General features: G+C 54.0%; 1 protein-coding gene across 1 annotated transcript; it reads left to right on the top strand.

Annotated features, from left to right (window-relative positions):
• On the top strand, window positions 1–22505 carry AMN (amnion associated transmembrane protein; the record flags this gene model as incomplete). The annotated part of the gene is made up of 12 exons (XM_082484942.1): window positions 1–43; window positions 2308–2426; window positions 2573–2617; window positions 12352–12439; window positions 13981–14216; window positions 15815–15952; window positions 16046–16154; window positions 17191–17273; window positions 18262–18448; window positions 19507–19681; window positions 22020–22122; window positions 22395–22505. The coding sequence occupies 12 exons, from the start codon at window positions 1–3 to the stop codon at window positions 22503–22505; spliced, it is 1437 nt and encodes a 478-aa protein (XP_082341068.1).
• Between the last annotated feature and the right edge of the window lie 428 nt (window positions 22506–22933).

Below are 22933 nucleotides of genomic sequence, written 5' to 3'. Positions count from 1 at the left end.
ATGAGGCGCCTCTTCTTCCTCCTCGGTGTCCTGCAGCTCCTCGGTGAGTACACCCAGGGCCCGACTGCCGTGGCGAGCAGGGTCAGCGAGACGACTTCCCCATTTCGGGTGCGCTTTTGGCGATCCTGTTGCTGCAGGTTCTGTCACTTCAGGCGTACCTGTAAGGTAAAGGGGAAAAGGCATTTCCAACCGGACAGAGGGAAGGCAGGGGAATGAGGCTGGGATTAGTGTACCGTGCCCGCTGCACCTCCGCAGCTCGTGTTTTCCAGCTCTTACTGGAAGCCGGCAGCTCTGCACTGCAGGACACGCTCTGTTGAATATGCATGTTGCTTTGATGTTCAAGGACCGCGCTTCCCTGGAGACGCGGCTGATTAAATGGCATGCTGATATTTCCAGGGCTGTGGAGGGTGCAGGAATGCATCAGCACAGACGCATGGGAGAAAAGGCTTTGCAACGGGACCTTAACCCCCGCCACCCCCGAGCCCCTGACCAGAGGAGATGTCCTCGCCGCCGCTGCCGGGTTGGCACACAGAGCCATCCCTGCGGCGTGGGGTGGCACGAGCTTGCTTGAACATGGGGCACGTGTGCGATGGGGCCGGCTGAGCCTTAACTTTTCCGTTCCCCGGCTTCCCGGGATGGGAGGGACACAAGTCAACCGCAGCAGGGACAGAACAACTGGCAACTACCGTCTGGGGGCATTTTCCTTTCTTAAGCTCTTTTCAATTCCAAGCCACACATGAAACCAGCCCATATTATGGACTACACATCCCGTACCAAATGCCCTTTCTCCTCTCACCCTGTCCACGTGGTCCTGCTGGCTCTGTGCGCCTGTTCCATCCCTACTTTGTGGGCTAGATGAGGTGACAGCGAGGTGGATTGAGAGCTGGCTGTGTGACAGAACTCAGAGGGTTGTGATCAGCGGCACAGAGTCTAGTTGGAGGCCTGTAACCAGCGGTGTCCCCCAGGGGTCAATACTTGGTCCAGTTTTGTTTAATATATTCATTAATGACCCGGATGAGGGGACAGAGTGTATCTTCAGCAAGTTCGCTGATGATACCAAACTGGGAGGGGTGGCTCACGCTCCAGAAGGTCGTGCTGCCATCCAGCGTGATCTGGACAGGCTGGAGAGCTGGGCAGAGAAGAACCTAATGAGGTTCAAGAAGAGCAAGTGCAAGGTCCTGCACCTGGGGAGGAAGAATGCAAAACACCAGTATAGGTTAGGGGTCGACCTGCTGGGAAGTAGTTCTGAGGAGAAGGATCTGCGGGGTCCTAGTAGACAGTAAATTATCCATGGCCCAGCTATGTGCCCTTGTCGCCAAAAAGGCCAATGGAATCCTGGGCTGCATAGGGAAGAGTGTGGCCAGTAGGTCGAGGGAGGTCATTCTCCCCCTCTACTCTGCACTGGTGAGGCCACAACTGGAATACTGTGTCCAGTTCTGGGCTTCCCAGTTCAAGAGTAACACGGAACTGCTGGAGCGAGTCCAGCGAAGGGCAACTAAGATGATTGAGGGATCGGAGCATCTGCCTTGTGAGGAAAGGCTGAGAGAGCTGGGACTCTTTAGCCTGGAGAAGAGAAGGCTGAGGGGAGACCTTATTATGGCGTACAAGTACCTAAAGGGTGGGTTGAAGGAGGATGGAGCCAGGCTCTTTTCAATGGTTCCCAGTGACAGGACAGGGGGCAATGGGCACAAGTTAGAACACAGGAAGTTCCGTTCAAATACACGGAAAAACTTCTTTATGGTGAGGGTGACGGAGCACTGGCACAGGCTGCCCAGGGAGGTTGTGGAGTCCCCTTCCCTGGAGATTTTCAAGCCCCGCCTGGATGCAGTCCTGAGTAATGTGCTCTGGGCAATCCTGCTTTAGCAGGGGAGTTGGACTAGATGATCTCTAGAGGTCCCTTCCAACTGAAAATTCCGTGATTCCATGATACTGGAAACACCAAGGTCGAGGGGTCTCTGCACATTTGATAGTCTGAGTGGCAACAAAACCCACTGCAACGATCGCTTAGATACCGGTGTGTTATTCTTCCCCATTGCCTGCAGGATTTTTCTGCTTTCTCTCTGCCTGCCAAGTATTTGTCTCTTATTCCTGTTTATATCTGGGCGGGTAAAAGCCATCAACCAGCCAAAAAAATCCCCTGTGCAGGGGAGGGCTGTGACTGCTCAACTGGGAACATGCAAGGGCTGCTTTTGGGTGGAAAATCCCCAAATCTGGCCTGAAACGGCCGACTATCCCATAGCACATCCTGGAGAGGGCTCCCAACGCCTCCCATGAACTGGGTTACACTGGTTTCCCTGCTCCTCTCAGCTGCTGCCACCGCCGTGTACAAGCAGTGGATCCCCGACACCAATTTTGAAACCGCCTCCAACTGGGATAAAGGCAGAGTCCCCTGTGCCAACGACGTGGTTCATTTTGAGAAGAATAAGGTATTGGACATTTTTATTTTATTTTAATTTAATTTAATTTTTATTATTTTTATTGAATTTTTATTTTTTGCTAAATGCCATCAGGCATCGGAAAAACATTTTACCTGCTGGGGGAAAACGCGTTTTTATTTTTGCTTTTCTTACAGATTGTCTCAGTCTTCGTCAGGTCTCCCCACGCGCTGACAGACATGGTAAGGCAGCCTGCGGTGGCACCGGGACGGTGGGGGAGGGCAGGGCCAGTGCTGGAGTGCTGTGAGCTCGGGGGCACGTCCCCCCATCCCCCTTTCAGGGGACTTTGGCATTTTGCTCCATGGTCCAGCCAGACTAAGGATGCCTCAGCTGGGGCAGGGGACGAGAGTCACAGTAGCCTGGGTGTCTCTGCTCCATGGAGCCAAAAAGCCCATTTTTGTTATTTTATTTTTTTCATCAGGGGAGATGGGAGATAGCACCCCAAAATCCACTTTCATTTGGAAGAAATGAATTTTTTCTCCCCAAAGGAAGGATAAAACCCCCTTCGTGGGACTGAGACCTTGGCAGTAGTTTGCTGAGGAGCACCAACCCACGGCATTGCCGATGCGGAGCAGGCACTAGCCCCGGGCAGAAGCTAAGTGAAGCTGACATCAAAATATCTTGAAATGAAAACAAACTGTTCTGGGAAATCCCAAAATGTGGCTCAAGAAATTTTCTTTCAAGTGCTGTTGGGTTTTATATTTTTCTGCGGCATTATTAGCATGGCTGTGGCAGGTCGGGCACGACACCTTACCGAAATGAATGTGTTGGGTGAGATAAGACTGGGGGGATCTCACCTCCGAGGGGTTTCTGAACAACTCGGTGTCCTCCTAAAAGAGGAGCCCTGCCTGGAACAGGTTGACAGGCAGCTGTGAAAGTGTGGGGTCTCAATCCCCGTGGTTTGGAGGGTCAAATTTAACAGGGAGGAATTAAAAGGAAAAGCAACCCCGCTGCCCCAACACTCAGCACAGGACAGGTCACCGTCGCGCCCTGTCCCAGTGCTGGGACAGCACGAAATAGACTGGATCCCGTTTGCAAAACCTCTTCCCCTGGACAGGACGAGCTTGTGACCGAGTTTTCTCTCTTGGTTTTTGGGCAACTTTGCTCTTTCATCGGCCATTAAATCCAAGCAAGCCCTTGAAATTTATGTGGTGTAATTTGTTCAGGCTGTCTACGCCACTAATAGTTTTGATGCTTTAATAACGCCGTGCGCCACATTTAATCCCCCTACAAATATTTGGAGGAGTTACTTTATTTATATGGCATTTTAAATATGAATTTTAGAAGGGAAGAATGTACTGGGGAAAGACGTACAAATATAATGTAATAAATGATGTGGAATTTACCCAGAGAAGAAAAGAGCAAAATATCACTCCAGTAGATTTTATTTTACTTACAGATGAATGTATAGTACTCCTAAAGTACTTTCATCAGAGACCTGCAAAGTGCATAATTGCAAAGCGGTGTTATTCATTACGGCTCGAGCCTTTCCCAGCGGCGCTGGAGAGCCGGGCAGAGCAGCCCTGCGGTTGCCCAAAGGAGAGGGAGGTGCGACACAACCTTTGCACAACTAACGGCATCCGTGGCCGCGCTGCTGTGCCGACCCGCCACCGGCTGCGCGGGTGGACGTTTCCCATCACGGCTGAGCCATGGGGTCAGGGTGCCGGAGTGGACCTCAACTCATCCTGAGGATCCGGCGGTCGTCACAGGAGCCCCCCGGGACCCTTTGCTGCCCCGGGGTTTCTCTGGGATCCCACTGCTGGCAAGCGGTGGTGCAGGCTCCAGGGCTACAGTGAATAATACAGTGCCACCGCTGTGCAGGAGAGGAGGAGGGCTGGGAGGCCAACGAGGGAATAAATCCTGGCGGCAGCGCATGGCTTCATTCTGGAGCTCACCCCACTGCTGCACCAAACTGCACCTCCCATGAGCAACCGAGCTCATCCCAGGCTACAACCCGAACCGCAGCTCACGCTTTCCTTCTGAGCATCGCCGCCCCAACGATTCCCAATGATGAACTGTCCCAGCGAGTTTCCTCACGTGGTGGTTAATATTTCTTTTTAATTTCAGCTCAGCCACCTCGCTCCTGTGCGCTGCCCTGCTCTGTTGTCACCAGGTGACAAGGGGGCTGCTAAGATTAGGGTTGAAAAAGGAACGCAACCCAGCACCTGAGCCCGTCTGCCACTTGTGGGGATGGTGTGAAATTTGGCAACCGGGTGGTTAGAAAATGAATTGGTTGTGAGGCTTTTTGCAGCGAGGTTGTGCTGCACCTGTTCGGCTGCCGGTCGCGCCGCGCCGGAGCATTAATCACTTAAATCAGCAGGAATACATTAAGCTTTAGAGTCACCATGGAGATGTAATACAGCCTTTGGCCAAAAAAAGAGAGCATTGCTTGCTATAGTAGCGCAGGAGGAAATTCATGGCTGGGGAAGGGGCTGGGCTCTCATTGACTTGCATGAGGACCTTACCTGCCGTGGCTGGCACAGGGGGGATGCTCAGTGTGGATGCCCCACGGGCAGAGGGGCAGCATGAGACCTCCCATCCTGACTCCCCAGCTGAGTGGAGCAAGACCTGGGGTGCTGGGAGGTCCTCATGTGACACTGTCAGACCCCTCTAGACAATTAAATTAAAGCCCTCCAGCTCCCTTCCCTGTCCATCCCATGCGGGCACCAGCCGAGCACCAGGAGTTGTTTTTTCAGGAGGAGGCTGGGGCTGTTGGGGCATGCAGCCCACCTCCCTGCTTGGAGGAAACCCATATGGGGTTTTAAACTGAGAGAGGGTAGATTTGGAATAGATATTTAGGAAACAATTCTTTACTGTGAGGATGGTGAGACACTGGCACAGGTTGCCCAGAGAAGTTGTGGATGCCCCATCGCTGGAGGTGCTCACAGTCAGGTTGAACGGGGCTTTGAGCAACCTGGTATAGTGGGAGGTGTCCCTGTCTATGGCAGGGGGGGTTGGAACTCGATGATCTTTAAGGTCCCTTCCAGCTCTAACTGTTCTATGATTCTATGATGTATCACCCAGCTCGGAGGTTATTTGATCTGAAGTTTGGAGTCGGTCCCTAATTCAGCCACACGCTAAACTCAAATCCAGTTTAAGCATAAGTGACTTTGAAGCACGACTGTTGCGATTAGGTTGGATTTTCTATGGTATTTAGCTGCCTAAAGATGCAGATCAGTATTTAGCTGACTTTCAGAGGTGCTTGGGGGGTAAATCCGCAAAAAAAAGGTGGAGGTGCTCAGGGTGGTGGTGCCTGACATGGGTGCTCGAGAGCAAGGCAGGCTTTGGCTTTGCTTGTCTCCATGCTGGGGGAGAAGAGCTTCATCGAGGGGTTTGAACCCTCTGGCTATGGCTGTGTTTCCAAAGGGAGCCAGGCCAGGGCACAGCCGTGGCTGTGAGCCCGGCATTTGCTCTGATGGCACCAGCCCTGGCATGGTTTGTGCCTGCGCCGGCCAGCACCACAGCGCGGGCCAGGGATGGATGATGCCATATGCTATTTTTGGGGTGGCTGGAGTCAGGTTTAGCCACGTGGGCAGAGCAGCCTTGCTCGACCCCTGTGGTGCCGGCATCAGGGCACTGGCCGGGGTTATTCGGCAGCGCATACATCACCTTTCCAGCTCTTCCCCATCAGCGAGCCCCGCCACTGTGGTGGCAGCTGCCCACACCTCCTCCCTGCCCAGCCGGTGAGGGGCCACAAAGGCTGGGCGAGGGTCGAGAGCGTGGGGGGTCCTGGGGTCTAAGCAGGGACGTCTCACCCAGCCTTATATTTTTAGCTGCCTAATTGTGAGAGCAGAATGTACTCGGCTTTGCTGCAGGATGCTCCCGCACGGTTCCTGGCAGAGATTGATCTCAAAATGCCAATTGCTCTCCAGGGGCGCCGGCTCTAATGAATTGCCACGGTTTGCGCTCGTCCCAGGCACCGGCGCTCCCTTCCCCCCTACTTCCCAAACAGCAGGGTAACGAGACACCCAGAAAAGGGATTATTTTTCCTTCTCCTGAGGTGAAAGTAAAAAATTTCCAAGGAGTGCATGTATGCGTGCCTGTGTGCCAACACATCATTACGAGCCCGGATCCTGCAGGCTTTTCTCCGGCAGTCTTCCCGCTGAAGGCTTGCCCTAGGAAAGGAGTGCAGTAAAACAGCCTTTTACAGTTGCTGCCCTGAGTTTATTTCTCCTTGCAGGCTAGTTTCCAGCAGGAGTTATTAAAGCCTGTGGTGAGCGGAGCAGGTTGCCGGCATCCCGGGCTAGAATGGATGCTAGGGCAGATCTGGCTGGGCGGCCGCTCCATGTGCTGGCTGCCATCCCTCGCCGCTGGGGACGGGTCCCCTGCTCGCACCTCGAGCCCCTTTCCAGCTCTCCCTGAGCTTGTCTGCAGAGGGAAGTTCAGGAAAATGAACTGAAGTAACCTGAAGTAGATTTGGCAAATAGTGTTAACCCCCCTGTGTGCCTTCCGCATTCACAACTCGCGTGTCTTGGGCTGGTTTACCTTAATGCACTCCCCGAGGGGCTCCCAATGTCCCCTTGTGCCCCCTCGGGACACCCGATTTCTGCGCCCTGCTGGGACCTGTTTGGCTCCACATCTGGAGGTGTGTGTTGGGGGGCTGCAGTCAAATTAATGGCCTTTTTGGGCCTGTTGCTTTTTTTTATCCCCGATGGCTTTTATGGGGCTCTGCAGGGTGGTTTGGGGAGGGAGTGTGCTGGCCAGCACCTGCGTGGGATGGCCAGGAGCTGCGGCTCCTTTGTGAGGACGGGCAAGAGCGTGATGTTTCAGGAACCCAATGTGCTGGGCCACCCCTGTGCCAGGGGATGCAGTGGGCAAGGCCAGCTTGGGCAGGCGAAGCGAGGAGCCCGTGCCCTGAAATGCAAAGTAAAATGTGAGGAGCAGGCACGGCAGGGGAACCAGCTCCTGCATTAACGAGAGCGCGGCCGCACTGCTGCCAAAGGACCCTGTCTTGCAGGATGGGGAGGCAGGGACACAGGCAGGGACAGCTGCCAAGCATCTTGTTAGCTTGCAGGGGATGGTGCTGGAATGACGATGTCCCGCTGATGCGCCGCTCCTTTGCCCGTGCCCCTGCCTGCTTCGGTGGGTGAAAGCAGAGGGGCAAGTTATTGCTAGGAGCAGAGGAGGGCTGGTGGGCATCTTCTGCCCACCACCGATGGATCCTGTGGGGAGTAGCAATAGCTCCTGTGCTCTGCTCTGCTCTGCACCAGCCTGCCCGAGCTTAGGTTTAATGGTGGAAAAAAATGCATTTCTTGCCTGTTTTCCTTGGGATGCTAAAGCCCTACTCCTCACAGGCAGCATGTGCCTGGGCAGGGAGATCTTTGGGCAGCAAAGTCTGAGTCCAGCAGTGGGTCGCCCTCCTTGGCTCACCCAGAGCTGCTGGGGTGGCCGCAAGTCATCCTGCCTTGCCGGCTACTTGCTAGTGGGGGATCTGGAACAGCCGGTGTAGGACTGGGGGCTATGGCAGAGGAAGGCTGGATGTGGAGGCGGGCTGGGGTATAGGGTGGTGAGTGCGGCTGGGAGGAAGGACACCGGCCTGAGGATGCAGGTGGGAGCTTCACCCAGGCAGGATAGTGAGCAAATGAATCCCTGCTAACGAACCCAAGAAAGCCTGCGGCAAGCGAGCCCCTGGGAAGGCTCCAGAGCTGTCAAAGGGATTCACCTGTGAATGAATCTGGCTCCGTGCCTCTCTGGTGCTTTCAGCCAGCAGCTGGATCCCACCCAAGCACCCCCCACATGGCTGCGGTCAAACCCCCCAGCCCCAGTGGGCACTGGGAAAACCCCCACCATTCCCACCCGCGGACAGCAACGGGCAAAAGCTGTTTGCCTGCTGCCCTGCCTGCTGCCCTGCCTGCTGACATCTGTGGGCTGCAGTTGCCCCAGTGAAGTGGGACTGGGAGAGGTGATACAGAAATCCTTGAGCGTTAGTTTGTTGTGGGTTATGGCGCACATCCTCTCAGTGGCGGAGAGATAACCCCCTCGCATCCTAGCCCAGCGATATGTTTTGATGGGGTACCAGCAGCGCCAGCCCAGGAGCTTGCCCCGGGGCCAGATGCCGGACAAGGGGACATACCCAGGAGCTGTTTGCAGCCCCAGTGACTACCAAGCTGCTCGCTGGTGCACCCACGGGTGCAGCACTGCGGCGCTCATTGTGCCCGGGCAGTCTCGGCATTGTGCAATGGGGATCGTGCCATAGTTTCACCCAAGCAAGGAATTCAAACGTGTTGATGCTGCTAATTAAGAGAAGGCTGGGGGAAGAGCCAGCTGCAATGACAAGCATCGCTCATCCGGGTTCAAAGCAGAAGTGCTACATTTTTTTCCTGTGCTGATGGCAGTGACACGCCAGTCACAGCGCTGCTGTCAGTCATCTCAGCCCGATGCTCATGAATCAAGCAGAGCCGGGATGTGCCGGAAGCCAGTTCAAAGCCACCCACTTCAAAAACCGCCTCTCAGGCCTTTGCTATTTTTTTCTTTTGCATTTCAGAGGTTAGTTTCATTTTCACTTACAGACTGGGGCAGCAGGATTTCTTCTCAGTGGGACAATGCTGGGGTTGCAGACGTGGTGACTGTAGGTCAAGAGCCACATGGGGTCTTTCCTCTTTTTTTTTGCTGACTTCGATGAGAAAAATGATGACTGTGTTTCAGATGTCATTACACTTGATAACGACGACCAAGGAGATAAGTCATTTACCAGTATCAAGGATGGGAAATGACTAATGGGACTCTAAGATCACTGTATTAATGGCCCTGGAGTACGGGTTGGCAGGAGCAAGGGAAAGCAGATGAAACTGCCAGCTTTTTGGCTCCGGTCCTTTGGTACATGTCAATGCTCAGTTCAAAATGTACTTGGAAAATGGCCCAGCCTATACGCAACTGCTATACTAAACTCCTAAATGCAGAAAGCCACTGCCCAACTGGAGCCTCCATTTGTCCTCTGCAGTGAGCCGAGATGTTTAGCTTATGTTAGGAAACCAGAAAGGGCAAATTATTTGCAAACTAAGATCCACTTCTGAAATGCTGCCCAGTGGCGTGCATCTTGGGGAGGGCTGGTGGTGGATGGGCAGCACGTCTGCCTTGGTGGGCAAAGAGCCGTAGCTGCAGGGGCCAGCCTCAGAAATTCCTACTGGGAAGCAGAAGTGCAGGGCTGTTCTTGCACTTCATGTTTGTGGAGATGAGGTGCCTCCATCCCCCAGCTCACATCACATTGTGTTGCATTTTAATTCCAGGGCTGGTACTAACAGCATTTGGGCAGTCCCGGAGGGTGTAAGGGTCAGCAGCTGGGACACTGTGCGTGCTGTGGGACTCTCATTTCCCTGCCACACTCACACTCACGTGGACAGCTTCCTCTGGGCTTGGGAAGTCCAGCCAGCTCGGGGTTTTGGCCTCAGTGGTGGAGGGGGATTTCCAGTGGTAGCTGGAGAAGCTGCATCTTCTCCAGAGCGCCCAGAGGCCAGTGTCTTCTGAGGCCTGCACAGGTGCTGCAGACATGGGGCAGGTTTAGAATGAGGCATTTTCTTCCGCCTCTCCGCGTAGGCCGGATTGCTGCTGTGCACACCCCATCCAGACCCCCTCACCTGGGCTCCCCCGGGCACAGGAGAATGCTACTTCAGTTGGTCATTGGACCAGCATAGGTGCATCTCTGTGTGCACGCGTGTGTGTAGCTCTAACCAAGCAAGCCCACCTCATCCTCACCCTCCTCATGCCGTGTGACTCCTCACCAGGTTTTCCTTGCTTTGCTTTGTGCATAATGCCTGCGCACAATGCTCTCGCATTGCTCCCTGGAGCAGCGTGAGTGATGCAGCTTACAAACTGTAGGCACATATTTGTCTAAGTGTCTCTATGGCTTCCCCCCACCCCCTCGTATTTAATTTGTGAAGATCTGAACGAATAGTCCCCTGGACAGGAAAGCTCATTGTGTCCTGCATGGCCACCGCAGGGCGTTTGGGAAGCTGCAACCCACAGCCTTAGTCAAAGTGTTTGGTAACTACAGAGGAAAGAGCTGTCAGGCAGACAGGGGTTAGAGCCCTGGGTATAGGTGTTAGCTGACCACTCCGAAGTGTCCCACCACCCGTTCCTGCGTGGGCTCACAGGAAAACAAGCCAGGGCATTGCTGAAGTGAAGCACCTTGTGAAAGAAGCTGGTAGCATAGACCTTGCCCAGCTCAAAGCAGGCCAAGTCCTGAGCCTCAAAATGTCAATAGACACGGCTTTTATATCTGCGGCTAAAGGGCATGTTGCCATTCGTATCCTGGCAGACCTTTCAGCCTCTTTCAGTGCTTCAGTATTGGAAAAATCGGCTTTACTCAAGAATAATAGAAATTCAGAGAACACGATGGCGTGGTTTCCAGTTAGGCATGACACATGCTATGGTCTCATGGAGCAGTGTCCATAGGCAAAGGCTTCTTCCTTGCTGGGGGGGAGACTCCATACCCTCAGGGCAGACGTTGGCCAGACCTCAGCTATTCACCTCATCATCCCCTCTTCCCCAGCCCAATGTACGACATTGCTGGGTCTGAAGCAGATGGTGCACAGAAGCACTTCAGGGCTCTTCTCGGTGGTGGCCACCCTCTGCTCTCCACCCTGGCTTCTCACAGTTCCTGAACCGACAGGCGATACCTGGGCTATGGCCTTCAAAGCTCCGCCCCACCAAGGCACTAAACTCATAAACAGCTGCCTATAGCTTGGGGGTGAGGAGCTTTTTGCTATGTCCATCCCCCCTGCAAGGTGGTCCCTGTGTGGGACAGAGCATCCTCAGGCAAGACAGCCCCAAGGACAAGAACTATCGCAGCCACCCGCAGCAGTCAGTCATAAGTCTTGCTTTCTCTAACCTACATGCATATTTAAAGACCAATTAAGTAGACGAAACTTTAAAATCCCATCTAACGTGCTTCTGCCTGAGCACAGGACCCAATGCATTGGCGTAACGCAGTCCTGGAGGGCTTCCAGCTGCTCTCTGGGGAGTGATACTAAACCCCTGGATAGACTGAGTTAAAGGAGAAGATAGCCTTAACCATCACTCCTTGACATGTGAAAATATTGGGGGAAAACCTGATTTTATGTTTGGCAGTTTCTAAATGGAAAATAAGATGGGCTGGGCTGAATAATCCATGTGCTGTGAATGAGTTGCCTGACTCAGTCTTTTGCCAAGGCCTGTCCCGGAGCTGGCAGTGCCGGCTGGTGACCCGGGTGGGTGCAGCTCCTCACCGAAAGGGCCCCTGTGGCAGAGTTGCGCCTGTTGAGGTTTGTCCTCGTGTCCTGGAGCAGAAGCCTGGCCAGAATGAAGCCAAGCAAGCTCAGTGACCCCGACTACCTGCCAGTGATGTCCTACCAAGCGGATATAAGAAGGTCTAGCTATGGCAAGCAGCACCAAATGCTGCTGTGTGCTTTCTTTAGCTCTCACCCGAGCACAATTACACTAGCTGACACGTCCCCAAGCATTGCATGGGCTTCCGAGTTATTTTTTGGTGGGGCAAATGCAGCCCCTGGAGGTGGGAACCCATTAAGCAAGAGGACCTCTGGGCACTTGCGGAGTAAGGTTGGGTTTTTCATGACATACCAATGTATAAAGCCATTCCTGAGCTGCTGGGAGTGGGTGTGCCAGAGGAGGAAGGAGCTGTCGAAGGAGCTTATTTTGCTTTTTCCTTGCTCTTGCTTCCCTGAAAGCTTCATGTTTTTCTGTGTTACTGGAAAATACCGTCAAACTGCCTGTCCCCATCGCAGCATCCCCATCTGTAAAAATGGGAGCTGATACTTTCCCATTAACACAGGGCACGGCGAGGGTAACTCCTAATGACTGTAAAGTGCCTCAGAGACAGCAAGCGTAATAGGCAGCCTAATAATTAGCACTGTTATTTGATTACAAGCCTGGGTGGCTGGCAGCGGGACCGCACAGTAATACTCTGAATCCCTTCGTCTAGTACCTGCCCCTGAACGGAGAATTCGTGCTGGCATCTGGTGCAGGATTTGCGGCTTTCGATGGCAGCTGGGATCCAGGCTGTGACTCAGGTATTTTATGCCCAGACCAGTCAGCCCATCAGCCCCTGACTAATCATGCAAATTCAGTCCCAACGCTTCTACAAAGGTCTTTGCTGTCCCACCTCAGAGCGCAGTGAATCACTCTTTTTAATACCTACCTTTTCTTTGATGACCTCCCTCACATCAGATCTCTTTTTCCTGCTAGATCACCTGTCTTCTAAAAAAGTAATTATAGTAAGGAAGCCTTTGAAGTTGTAGCAGAGAGGCAAATATTGTTTGTATTTTACCCTGCCTATTAAGCATGTAGCCACATCAAAGCCCTCATTTTCTTTGCCGTGGTATTTCTAAAGAAAACTGGTTAGGAATTACACACCGGCGAGCTGAACCGCAGCCATCACAGCGAGCTGGCCTTTGGCCCAACGCGCACAGGCATTTCGGCGTGAGAGCATCTTTCCCTCCCCTCTGAGCCTCCAGCCCGGGTTTGCCGTGACTGAGGCAGCAGGTTTGTTTCATCGGTGCCTGTTATTAGCCTGAAAAGCTCTTTGCCAGGGAGATGTATTTTGGGGTATTTAAGACCTACCTAACGCTTTCAGTGGCAAGTAACTTCTTAGTTTGGCCGCAGGAAATGAAGAATCCAAGCAGAGAGTGTGTGCCTGCATTCTGACTGGCAAAAAAAAAAAAAAAGAGAAAAATGTCCAGACAGGTCTGCCTGGAGGAGGGACTGCAGCATCAGGCTGTCCGGAGCCACTCCGAAATCCTTCATCCCCATCGCTTTTCCACATTGGGGCTGATTGTCCCCCATCAGGGATGCTCTGGCAACTGCCTCCGCCTTGCACTGGGCTTTTCCTTCTGACCACATGCTGCTCCCCTGAAATCAACAGGCGTTTCTGGGGCAACTTTCACAACTGGAATTTTTTAAAGCACGATTTTAAAATGAATGCAAATAATTCAGTCAGTAAATGCCTATATGATAGCTGAATCGGTAAGGGTTCAACTGTTGGGAAAGGGTGAGACGGAAGCCGGGCATCACTGTGTGATGATATAAACTGTGACCAGCAGGGAAATGGTTAATGGTTCAATAATTAATGGTTAAATGGTGTACTGGTTTCGGGGTTACTCGCTGGGGGGAACAGGGCTGGTCACGTTTCTGGAGGCCTGCCAGGCTGCTTGGAAACTGGGACATGAATTATCATACCCATTTTTATCCGGTTTAGCTGTTTCTCAGCATTTAGGCTCCACGGCTGGTCTCTTCCCTAACCAGAAGGGTGAGCTTTAAAGCAGTGGGGGAAAAATGTGGGATCTGGGGCCAGAGGTCTGCAGCCAGAAGTGGGGTCTGGGCTGAGCTGCTGAGACCTCAGCCCTGAGTGCTGGAAATCTTTAGGAGGCTCTAGGAGGTCCCTGTGGTGGCTTTCTGGGAAGGCGATGCCAGGGCCACCCCTTCACTCCCTGCCCATGGGGTGAGCTCCTCTGCATTGGGCCAAGCACTCACTGGTTTTACCAGCCCAGATTCATCTGTCAGGGTTGTGGATTTGGGTCCAGGTCATGCTCAACCTTTCCTGCTGCTTTTCCAGGTACAACAGTGAGGTTCGCCGACGCCGAGCACCATGCGTGGTTCAACCCCACACTGTGGCAGGCTGTGTCCCCCCATGGGGAGCTCGAGCTGGGCAGGCGCATCTTTTCCGTGGATGAGGAACGTGTCCCGTGCCGCTACGACGATGTTATCTTCCAGCCCGAAACCTCCTTCCGGGTAAAAGTCGACTCATCGCGGCGAGTGATTCATCTCCGCAGCATCTCTCTCATGGGCCAGGTAACGTGGGGGAGATGAGAAATCGGCTTGACGCCTCCTCGCCACAACTCCAAAGTAGGTCAGGAGAAGAAGGACCAGTTGGGAATGGAGGGGCAGCACTGTGCAGGGAGATGGGACATTCCCACGGCGCTGCAGCTTCATGGGCTGCTGCTGCTGCGGATGGTCTCGATGATTTTTTTTCCTGTACTGGTTCATTATCTCCTCCCTCCCTGCGGCGTGAGAGCACAGGCCATCTCGGCATTCACATTAAAAAAAGAAAAAGGCCAATGAGCACAGGTCAAACCTCCACCAAACAGCATCTTCTCCAGCACCCAGGGGCTGCTCCCTTCGCCGACACGTGTCCGCAACTGCGCTGCTCAGGGACCCTCTGGGGACACCTCCCTCCCATGTCCGACCTTAACACGGCCCATGGCCCAGCGATAATTTCCCAGCTTTGCTTTGGTACTGCTTTTTAATTGATTGGAGGGATAATTATAGAAATGCTGGCAGCCTGCTGTGCTTCAGCCTGGGAATCAAGCGCACGATGAGCCCTGTCCCTCTCCAGTTGGAGGAGTGAAAGATCACAGGCGCTGCAGCAGTGAACACAGGCTCCTTCCAGGAGCAGTAGATGCGGCAGACATTTCATAAGTTATTTATTATTTCTACTGCTGCACTGCCTGGGATCTGCCATTTTGGGGCCAGGCATAAGGTAACCGTTCTTTGAGTAATAACCTCAGTCAGCGTCCAGGGCGGGTACAGGCGAGTCTGGACAAGGTAGGACCCCGATGGAGCTCACGTAGGGCACACATAGCCGTAGGGATGCAGAGGTGGGCGATTCTGGATGCTCGGAGTGATGCCGGTCCCACTGATGCCTGGGGACCACCCCACGTTCATCATCCCCCCCTGCCAAATCTACCCCCCTCAGGGAACGGAAGCTGGCCATACGCTGGGGCGGAGGCTGCTGCTGAGTGATGAGACGCAAAGAAAAGGCGCTTTTTATTTTTGTGATTATAGAGTATTTCCTAAAAACTCACCTTGTAAGATACTTCATCCCTTTGAAGACAGCCTACTCCTTGCTCTGTGTGGGATGTTTTCACCCCAGGGCCTGAGAAATCCTCCTGCTGTGCCAGGGCATGGGGAAGCCTCTCGTGGAAGGCAGCGGGTGAAGGACTTACCATCGGCTTGGTAGAACGAGACTGGTCAGTCCAGTTCAGCCTTTGCTAATGCTGAGCCCGCTGAAATGCTTCCCAGATTGAAGGAAAACATCTTAGGTCCAGCCCCTTCCTCCTGTACTTAAAAGCTGATAAATTGAATTCTCTGCTCCAGCAGAAAGAGGGAAAACAACAAGAAGAAAAGCCCAGACATCTCGTGATTGATTTGCAGTCCCTTTTTTTGGGTTTTAAACTAGAAAGGGTTTTTCTGCTGACCCCGTGGAAAAGCAGGGGCAGGAAAAGTAGTGGCAGGATTTGCCTGAATCACTCACTGCCTGCTGCGGGGCTGCCCCAAGCTGGCCGTCAGACGTGGCAGCGGGCACCCAGGCGGCACAAGCCGGGTGCCTGGGGACAGCGCTGGGACCTGGCTGTGGATACTCACCCTCTTTGCTGCTCTTCCCCTCGCAGGAGCTCAGCAGCCCCGAGGCCTGGGCCGGGTACCTGCGGGGTCCCTCCGCGCCGCTGCAGTTTCACGGCAACAGCACTCTGCAGGTGACAGGCACCAGCTGCCCCGACAAGTCCGGCTGTGCCTGCGGGAATGCCCCGGTGAGTCCTACCGTTGCAATTTAGGGGGTTGCCATCGCAATTTGTCAGGGAGAGGGAGGGACGAGGGACTGACGCTGCCCTGCTCTTCTGTAGGATGGCCACCGCATCTGCGCAGCCCTGCTCGGGGCGTCGGGGAGGCAGTGCCCAGCGCTGACATGCCGGAGCCCTTTGCAGCCCCTTGGCCACTGCTGCGAGGTCTGCGGTGAGTGGGGGACATGGCTCTACTCCTCCTCCCCACCACACCGGCTGCCCCAGCCCTCTTCCCCTGCCTCCGTGTGGGTGGGGGCGTCATGGGCTGAAGTTTTGCTGTATCACTGCTCCCATAGGTCCCATCCACATCCCACGTGCCACCCTACCAGGGCATCTCTCTGAAGCATCAGCCTGGCTTTTGGGAACTTGTTCTGAGTTTGCAGCCCTTTGTCCCTGCCTCTCGTTTATCCTGTCAGGGTGTCACAGCTCGTCAAGCTAATAGGGCTCTGCTGAGTTTACGCCGCAGAAAAAACTCAGAGGAAAAGCACCTTTTTCACCATAATGTCAGCTTTCCAACAGCAAGTTTGTTTCATTTCATTTAAAATGAAAACATGCAGATTGACAGCACTCCCTGTACAATGGGCACTTCTCCATTAATCTGCCTGGAAGGTTGTTGAGGGGAATTTTTCATGCGTAATTGTACCTAGATATTTGGTATATCATATTTGATATATCCTACCAAATTCATTAAAATGGCAACATATGTTTCTATGACATGCTCCTAAAAGCACAGCTTCTTAAACCCTTTAGGACAAGTTATTCTTTCCAAAAAATGCTTACTTGCATTTTTCCCAAGGAAAATATTTGACCCAATGACTGCAGCGCAGCAGTACAGGGAGCGCAGGTGACCCCTCCTCTCCGCCTTCCCTCCCAAGCCAGGGTAGCGTTGCTGAATCGCAGCCCCGAAACCAGGTACAGGCAGAGTTTCCCGGTGGGATATGTGGGAGAAAACTTTCCAGGGAAAGCTTGTCTCTGGAATATGGTGGAAACCAAAAACCTTTCATCAAACCCAGTTGATAAAAAGGGAGGGAGAGGTTTCTCGGGGCAGCGCTGTTCAGGCGGGGCTGTGGAGCCACCTCTCCACACCAGTGGCACAGAGGTACTTGAGGGTCCCCAGTGCCTTTTGTGGCAGTCGAAACTGTGCTGCCACAGCAGCTCTCTGCCTGGGCTCCATGACCATGTCACATCTGTCTGTTTTCGGGCTGCAGGAGCCACCATTAACCTGGATTTCACTCCTGATTTTGACCTGCAGAAGTATCGGGACAGACTGGTCCAAGCCTTGCTGAGCCAGGTACGTCAACCCACTGGATCAGGAGGGGCTAATGATACCCCAAACCTCCGGCCACATCTGCCAGTGTCTCGATGCTGGTGGGGCTGTCTGGAGGGGCATGCGATCCCAGTGATGCAGAGGGTTCAGCGTCACTCCCCACCACCCCACAGCGCTCACCCCCCACACGTGGCCTCTGGGATGTGCCAACCTGCCATGGGGGATGGTGCAGCCTCCCTTGCTCCCCACCACAGCCACGCTGCCCCTCTCAACGCGGGGCAGGAACAGCTGCCGGCGTGCATGGGGAAGGATGCAGGGGGGCTCACTGGAAACCTTGGTCTAGAAAAAAAAAAGGTCAGCCAGGAGGTCAGGTTGAGATAACATGGGAGGTCAGCCCATGTGGCTGGGATCATGCAAACCTGGCACATCCTGCAAGCTCTGGGACATCATTCCCAATGCCAGGCTGCTTTTGATTCCCCAGTAGGCAAGCACTGGGTGGGTAACCAGCACTGGTCAGCACTCATACGCATGCTCTACAAGGCATCACTCAACACTGCTGCTTGTCAGACACAGTGTGACATCCCTTCTCCTGGCTGGGAGTTTCTGGGGGGGGGAGGCGTGCTCTGAGTTACACCAGGAAGGATCGATATCAGAGTATTGCTCTATTGATTCCAAGCTGAAAGCCTGCTGCCTGCCCTCCTTACAGCTGCACACATCTTAATACAGCATTTAATGGCTGTGCTACACAAAATTGCTTTCTTGGCGTGCTTGGTTCGTGGGAGGACACTGCGTGCTGGGTGCTGGTCACAGCTTCAAAGGGAGGGGAGATATGAACCTCTCATTTGGGAAACCCAGTGGCACTGTGCCACAGGGACGGCAGCTCTCTGATGGGACTCACATGAAGATTTATAGGTGGGCCTTGCTGGTGCATCCATTGCGGCTGTCTGTAGAGGTGACTAATTTCTGCCTACCACTCTCATGGGCTTTACATGTTGCCTTGTGTTTTGAAAAGCCCAAGTACGCTGGCGTGCAGATGGCCATATCCAAGGTGCACAAAGCACAGACCTTCCTGGGAGTCATACCCCGAAGCGCCACTCCCCTCATCCAAATCGTGCTGATCGATGACGAGGCGGGAGCACAGACTGGCACCGCTGCGGAGCAGCTGGCTGCAGACATCATGGAGGATGTAGCACAGCACGGTAACACCACTGTCCTCTTCAGCAGGTCCCCCATGGGTGCACCTAAAGCCACCACTGTCCAGAGCTTCTTGTCCCCCACCAGCAGCCCACGTGGCAGGCCCACATCCCTGCTTTTCCACCAGGGAATCAAGTGACAGCTTGGTTGAAGCTCCTTGATTTGAACACTCCTAACGTCCTTGTCCTCGTCAGTCTGGTCCAGCACACCACTAAGCCTTCCTCACACACGCTCTGCATTCCTAATGATTTTGGTAGTGAACTTTGCTTACCCCGAAGTTTTACCATTCTAATCTTCATAGGATAGTGGTGTGGGCGGAGCAGAACTGCAGGATCAGATATATCAGGGTTGACATGGACCTCTGGAGACCATCTTCCATGCCCTGACCCTTCTCCACCTCCATCCCCCATTTACCCCCAAAAGCAGGTTGCTCAGGACTGTGTCCAGTTGGGTTTTGAATTTCTCCAAGGATGGAGACTCCACAGCCTCTCTGAGCAACCTGCAACCTCTCCATGAGTTTGACCACCTTTGCAGTAAAACAATTTTTTCTTATGCGTCCATTTTTCTTTGTGCCCTTTGCCTCTTGCCCTGTCACCGGGCCTGGCTCAGCACTTCAGCTGTGTCTCACCTAGGCAGAGCAGAGGGGAAGGGTCACCTCCTGGCAACCCTCCTCCTCATGCAGCCGAGGATACCATTGTCCCTCCATGTCATGTCTGGCCATAGTCAGCTTGGTGCCCACCAGGACCCCCAGATCCCTCTGCAGAGCTGCTTTCCAGCCAGAACGCTGCAAGTGGAGGCAGCCATGTAAGCTGGCAGATGCTGATGAGCATGTACATCACAGCCAGAGGACCTGCTGGTTGTTGTATGGGTAGCAGACCCACATGGGCTTGTCCCAGTTGAGTCCACCCAGCTGTGTATCCTGCCCCCCGTCCCCGGGGAAAGGTGATTAACCAGGTGAGCAGTGCCAGATCCCTCTGCCCTGTGCGAGTCGGGGTGGTGTGCGGGTGTGGAGGTGTGTTGTCTCATCCAGTCCTCACCCCTATTTCTTCCTGCCCTTTCTCAGGTGAAGCGCTTGGCATTTCAAGTGGCAAAGTGGAGGTGGCCACTGGCAGCACTTTCAGCGGGCAAGCTGGGAGCCACGCATTGAGCAGGATCACAGCAGGGACGGTCTTGGGGCTACTGTTCAGCCTACTGTTGCTTGGAGGGATCCTCTTTCTCTACAGAAAGGGAAAGCTAAGGTAGGGATGAGGCTTCTGCTGCAGCATATTGCCAGGCTTCTCCTGCCTGAGGGCAGCTATCATCCCAAGGCTGTCCTTCCAGCCAGCCTGGTGGCATGGAAGCATGCAGGACTGTCCGGAGCTCCCATGGTGGTGGGCATGGTCAGGTGGTCTGCTATGTTCAATGTTACTGGTTCATAGCATCAAAGGATGGTTTACGTTGGAAGGGACTTTTGAAGATCATCTAGTTCACTCCCCTCCCCGCTGTGGGCAGCGACATTTTCCACTAGATCAGGCTCCTCAAAGCCACATCCAGCCTGACCTTGAACACTTCCAGTGATGGGGCAGCCACAACTTCTCCGGCCAACCTGTTACAGTGTCTCACCATGCTCATACTAAAGAACTTATTCCATATATCTAATCTAAATCTCCCTCTTTCAGTTTAAACCCATTGCCCTCATTGTTCCTCACAGTTTATTGGAGGTGAGGTGGCTGAAAGGCACTTCTGTACTCTTGGACTGGCACTTGGCTGGTAGGACTTGCTTCTTGGTGCCATATGGCACGGTGTGCTCTGGCGGGAGTGGGGCTGCTGTGGCTCGGTTGGAGCTCTGCACAGCCTGGTCGTGCTGCCTGGGGACATCTCCTGTTCCTTGTAACTGTTAGTTTGTAGTCCTGCTGGGGGATGGAGGGCTGAAACCGCCAGCTGCTAAACAAAAATGCATCAAAATATTTCAGAGCATTCAGCCCGCAGCTTCGTGGCCATGGAAGGGAGTGACAGCATCCAGAAGCAAATGCAGCTTCTGGTGCATTATTTGCTGCCGCTGTGTGGAGAGTGGTGGGCAGGTCCCAGGGGAGGGACGGTGGGGTGCATGGCACCTGACCTCACCGCAGCTGGGAGCCGGTTAGAAATACCCTTCCCCATTACCTTTTCCCCTCACAGCTTGGAGACAGGCTCCAGCAGTGAATAGGGCATCCTGGCAGCGCCCACAGCAAGTGTTTGGGGCCACCCACCACCTCTGCTGCTCCACGCGTCGTGCAGGGCCCTGCCTCTCCCAAGGAGGGGGTTGCAGGCTTTATTGGCAGGCTCTGGGGGGTGGGGGCTGTCTGCTGGGCCGCTGTGGCTTGTCTCACCTATTTGACCATGGGAACTGCTTTAATTTGTGTGTGCAAGGTGTGTTGGTGTCTGCCAGGGCATGCCGGCCGTCTCGCAGGCTCACAAATCAGGTTGTTTTCTCCCTCCTGGTTCCTCCACCAGGGTTTTCTCGCCGCGCAGCAGCGGCCACGGCCAGGGCTGCTTGCCCTGCTGCTCGGCACGTGCTGACATGACATTTCCTAGCAATAAACCCACGCCTTCATTTAATTTCTAAATAAAACTCTCAGTCCCATAATTGCTACTTGATGATTTATCTTCCACTGACACTTCTTTGGACGCCGGACAGGCCTTTGAAACCGGCTCCGTCAGCAGCAGAAGGGAAGTTTGTGTAGCTACAGGAGACGGAGCTGAACCTGAGCCCAGGCCACGTCCCCGGCCGACCCGCTCCTGCTGCGCGTCCCTGGGTGGCTCCGGGGCAGGTGCCCTTTCAGGCAGCGCTGCCGAGCATTGTGGAGGCGTCTGATGCCAGCAGGGATGCTGCAAATTAAGCAGGAGGCTCTGGGAGCCTGCAAACAGAGTCTGCCTCCATGCAGCGGAGCCATCCTGACCACACCAGCAAACCAGTGCATTTAGCTTGTTTCCGCCAAAAAGGGGCCTGGTGCAGCCTCCCTGCAGACAGCGCAGCTCCTCCGACTGCGTATATAGAGCCTCTGTCACAGTGTTTAAGTGTTGGTGGGCTCTCAGGACCTGCGGTGACATGTGCGGACCCGCTGCTGAGCCCACCAGCATCATGTGCCTGGTGCAGGGGATGATGCTCGGTGCCTGGGACCCTTAGGATAAGAGTAATGAAGAAAATCATAAAAGTGGTGATGGTGATTAAGATAATAAAATGATAACATGATAAGAGTAATGATAAAAGTAATTAGTGCTTGTTGAGATTGCAGTGGGAACAGGTGTCAGCTCTGTGGCAATTCATTTTAGGCCACGGGGGGGAGAGCAATGGCTCTGAAGCGAAGCCTGTGCGAGGATTGTCTACATCTGACAAACTCCCCCCTCCAGGATGCAGGTCCCAGCCCTCCAGGCTTAATGGTTTCTGCTGGATAGGGCAACTTTTCCCTGGGAAAGGGTACAAATGTCCCGTTTCAAAGACAGCCTGAAACTTTGCCCCATATTTTCCCATCCACCTCTTGAAGATGCAGGATTTTGGCTGGGGAAGCTGCTGGGATGGGCGGGATGCGGGTGGGTGATGCTCAGGTCTCTCCCCAGGCTGCCCGCCCTGCGCCAACCCCGGTCCTTGAACAGAGCAGAGGACCCAGCGTCCCCTGCGCCAGCCAGTGACAAAGGCTTCGTCAACCCAATGTTCAACATGGTGAGTTGCCACTGCCCAGAGATGTGGGGAATGCTTGGGGATGTGGGCAGGAGGTGGCAGAACCCCAGCCAGGACCTTTACGAGCGGTGGAGGTGCAACACACCCGGCAGGACTCCTCCTTTCCCCTGATCAGAAGGGGTTTGTGGGATGGTCCCATCCTCCCGCAGGTCACCAGCTCCTTGGCTGCTGCAGGAACTCAGTGCTGGGTGGGTTTTGCCAAGGGTTTTGCTTCCCTTCCCCATCAGTTGGTTTTCCCTCCCTCACTGCTGCAGGAGCCACCAAGCGCTGTCGCTGGAGAGGAGATGCCACAGGAGATGTCTACCAAAGATCACCAGGTCTTCTACCTCAACCCTCTGTACGATGCAAGCGAGACGGAGACCTGACGGCGTAGCTTCACGCTGGGGGCAGCCACCATCTCTCTGGGAACACCGATGCCTCTCCAGCCCTCACAGCCCCTCACGTCACTCCTGGTGGGCTCTAAAACACAAGCAAGCAGATCCCACCTGAATAAAAGTGTCCGTGCAGTGAAGGAAACCATGGCAAACCTTCACTGTTAGGGCTCAGCCATGCAGGCATGGCCTCCCTGGTGTTGCTTCTGAGTTTTAAACTGTATTTTGTAGGTATCATTCCTTTTTAGACAGTGCAACCCTGAGATTTGGGTCTCAGGTGACACCTGGGTAAGTTGGGGTCTAACTCAGCACCCCGTTCTTTAGCCAGCACCGTGCTGGATTTGCTCAGGGCGTGCAGCAGGTTGAAGGATGCGTCCCTGGGCGCATGATGGAAATTCAGTGCTTAAATTAATTCCAAAATG

This window comes from Vanellus vanellus, assembly GCF_965231255.1.
Source record: "Vanellus vanellus genome assembly, chromosome: 6".
NCBI classification, from domain to species: domain Eukaryota; kingdom Metazoa; phylum Chordata; class Aves; order Charadriiformes; family Charadriidae; genus Vanellus; species Vanellus vanellus.
Note: the sequence above shows the minus strand (reverse complement) of the source record. Positions and strands in the feature narration are given on the sequence as shown.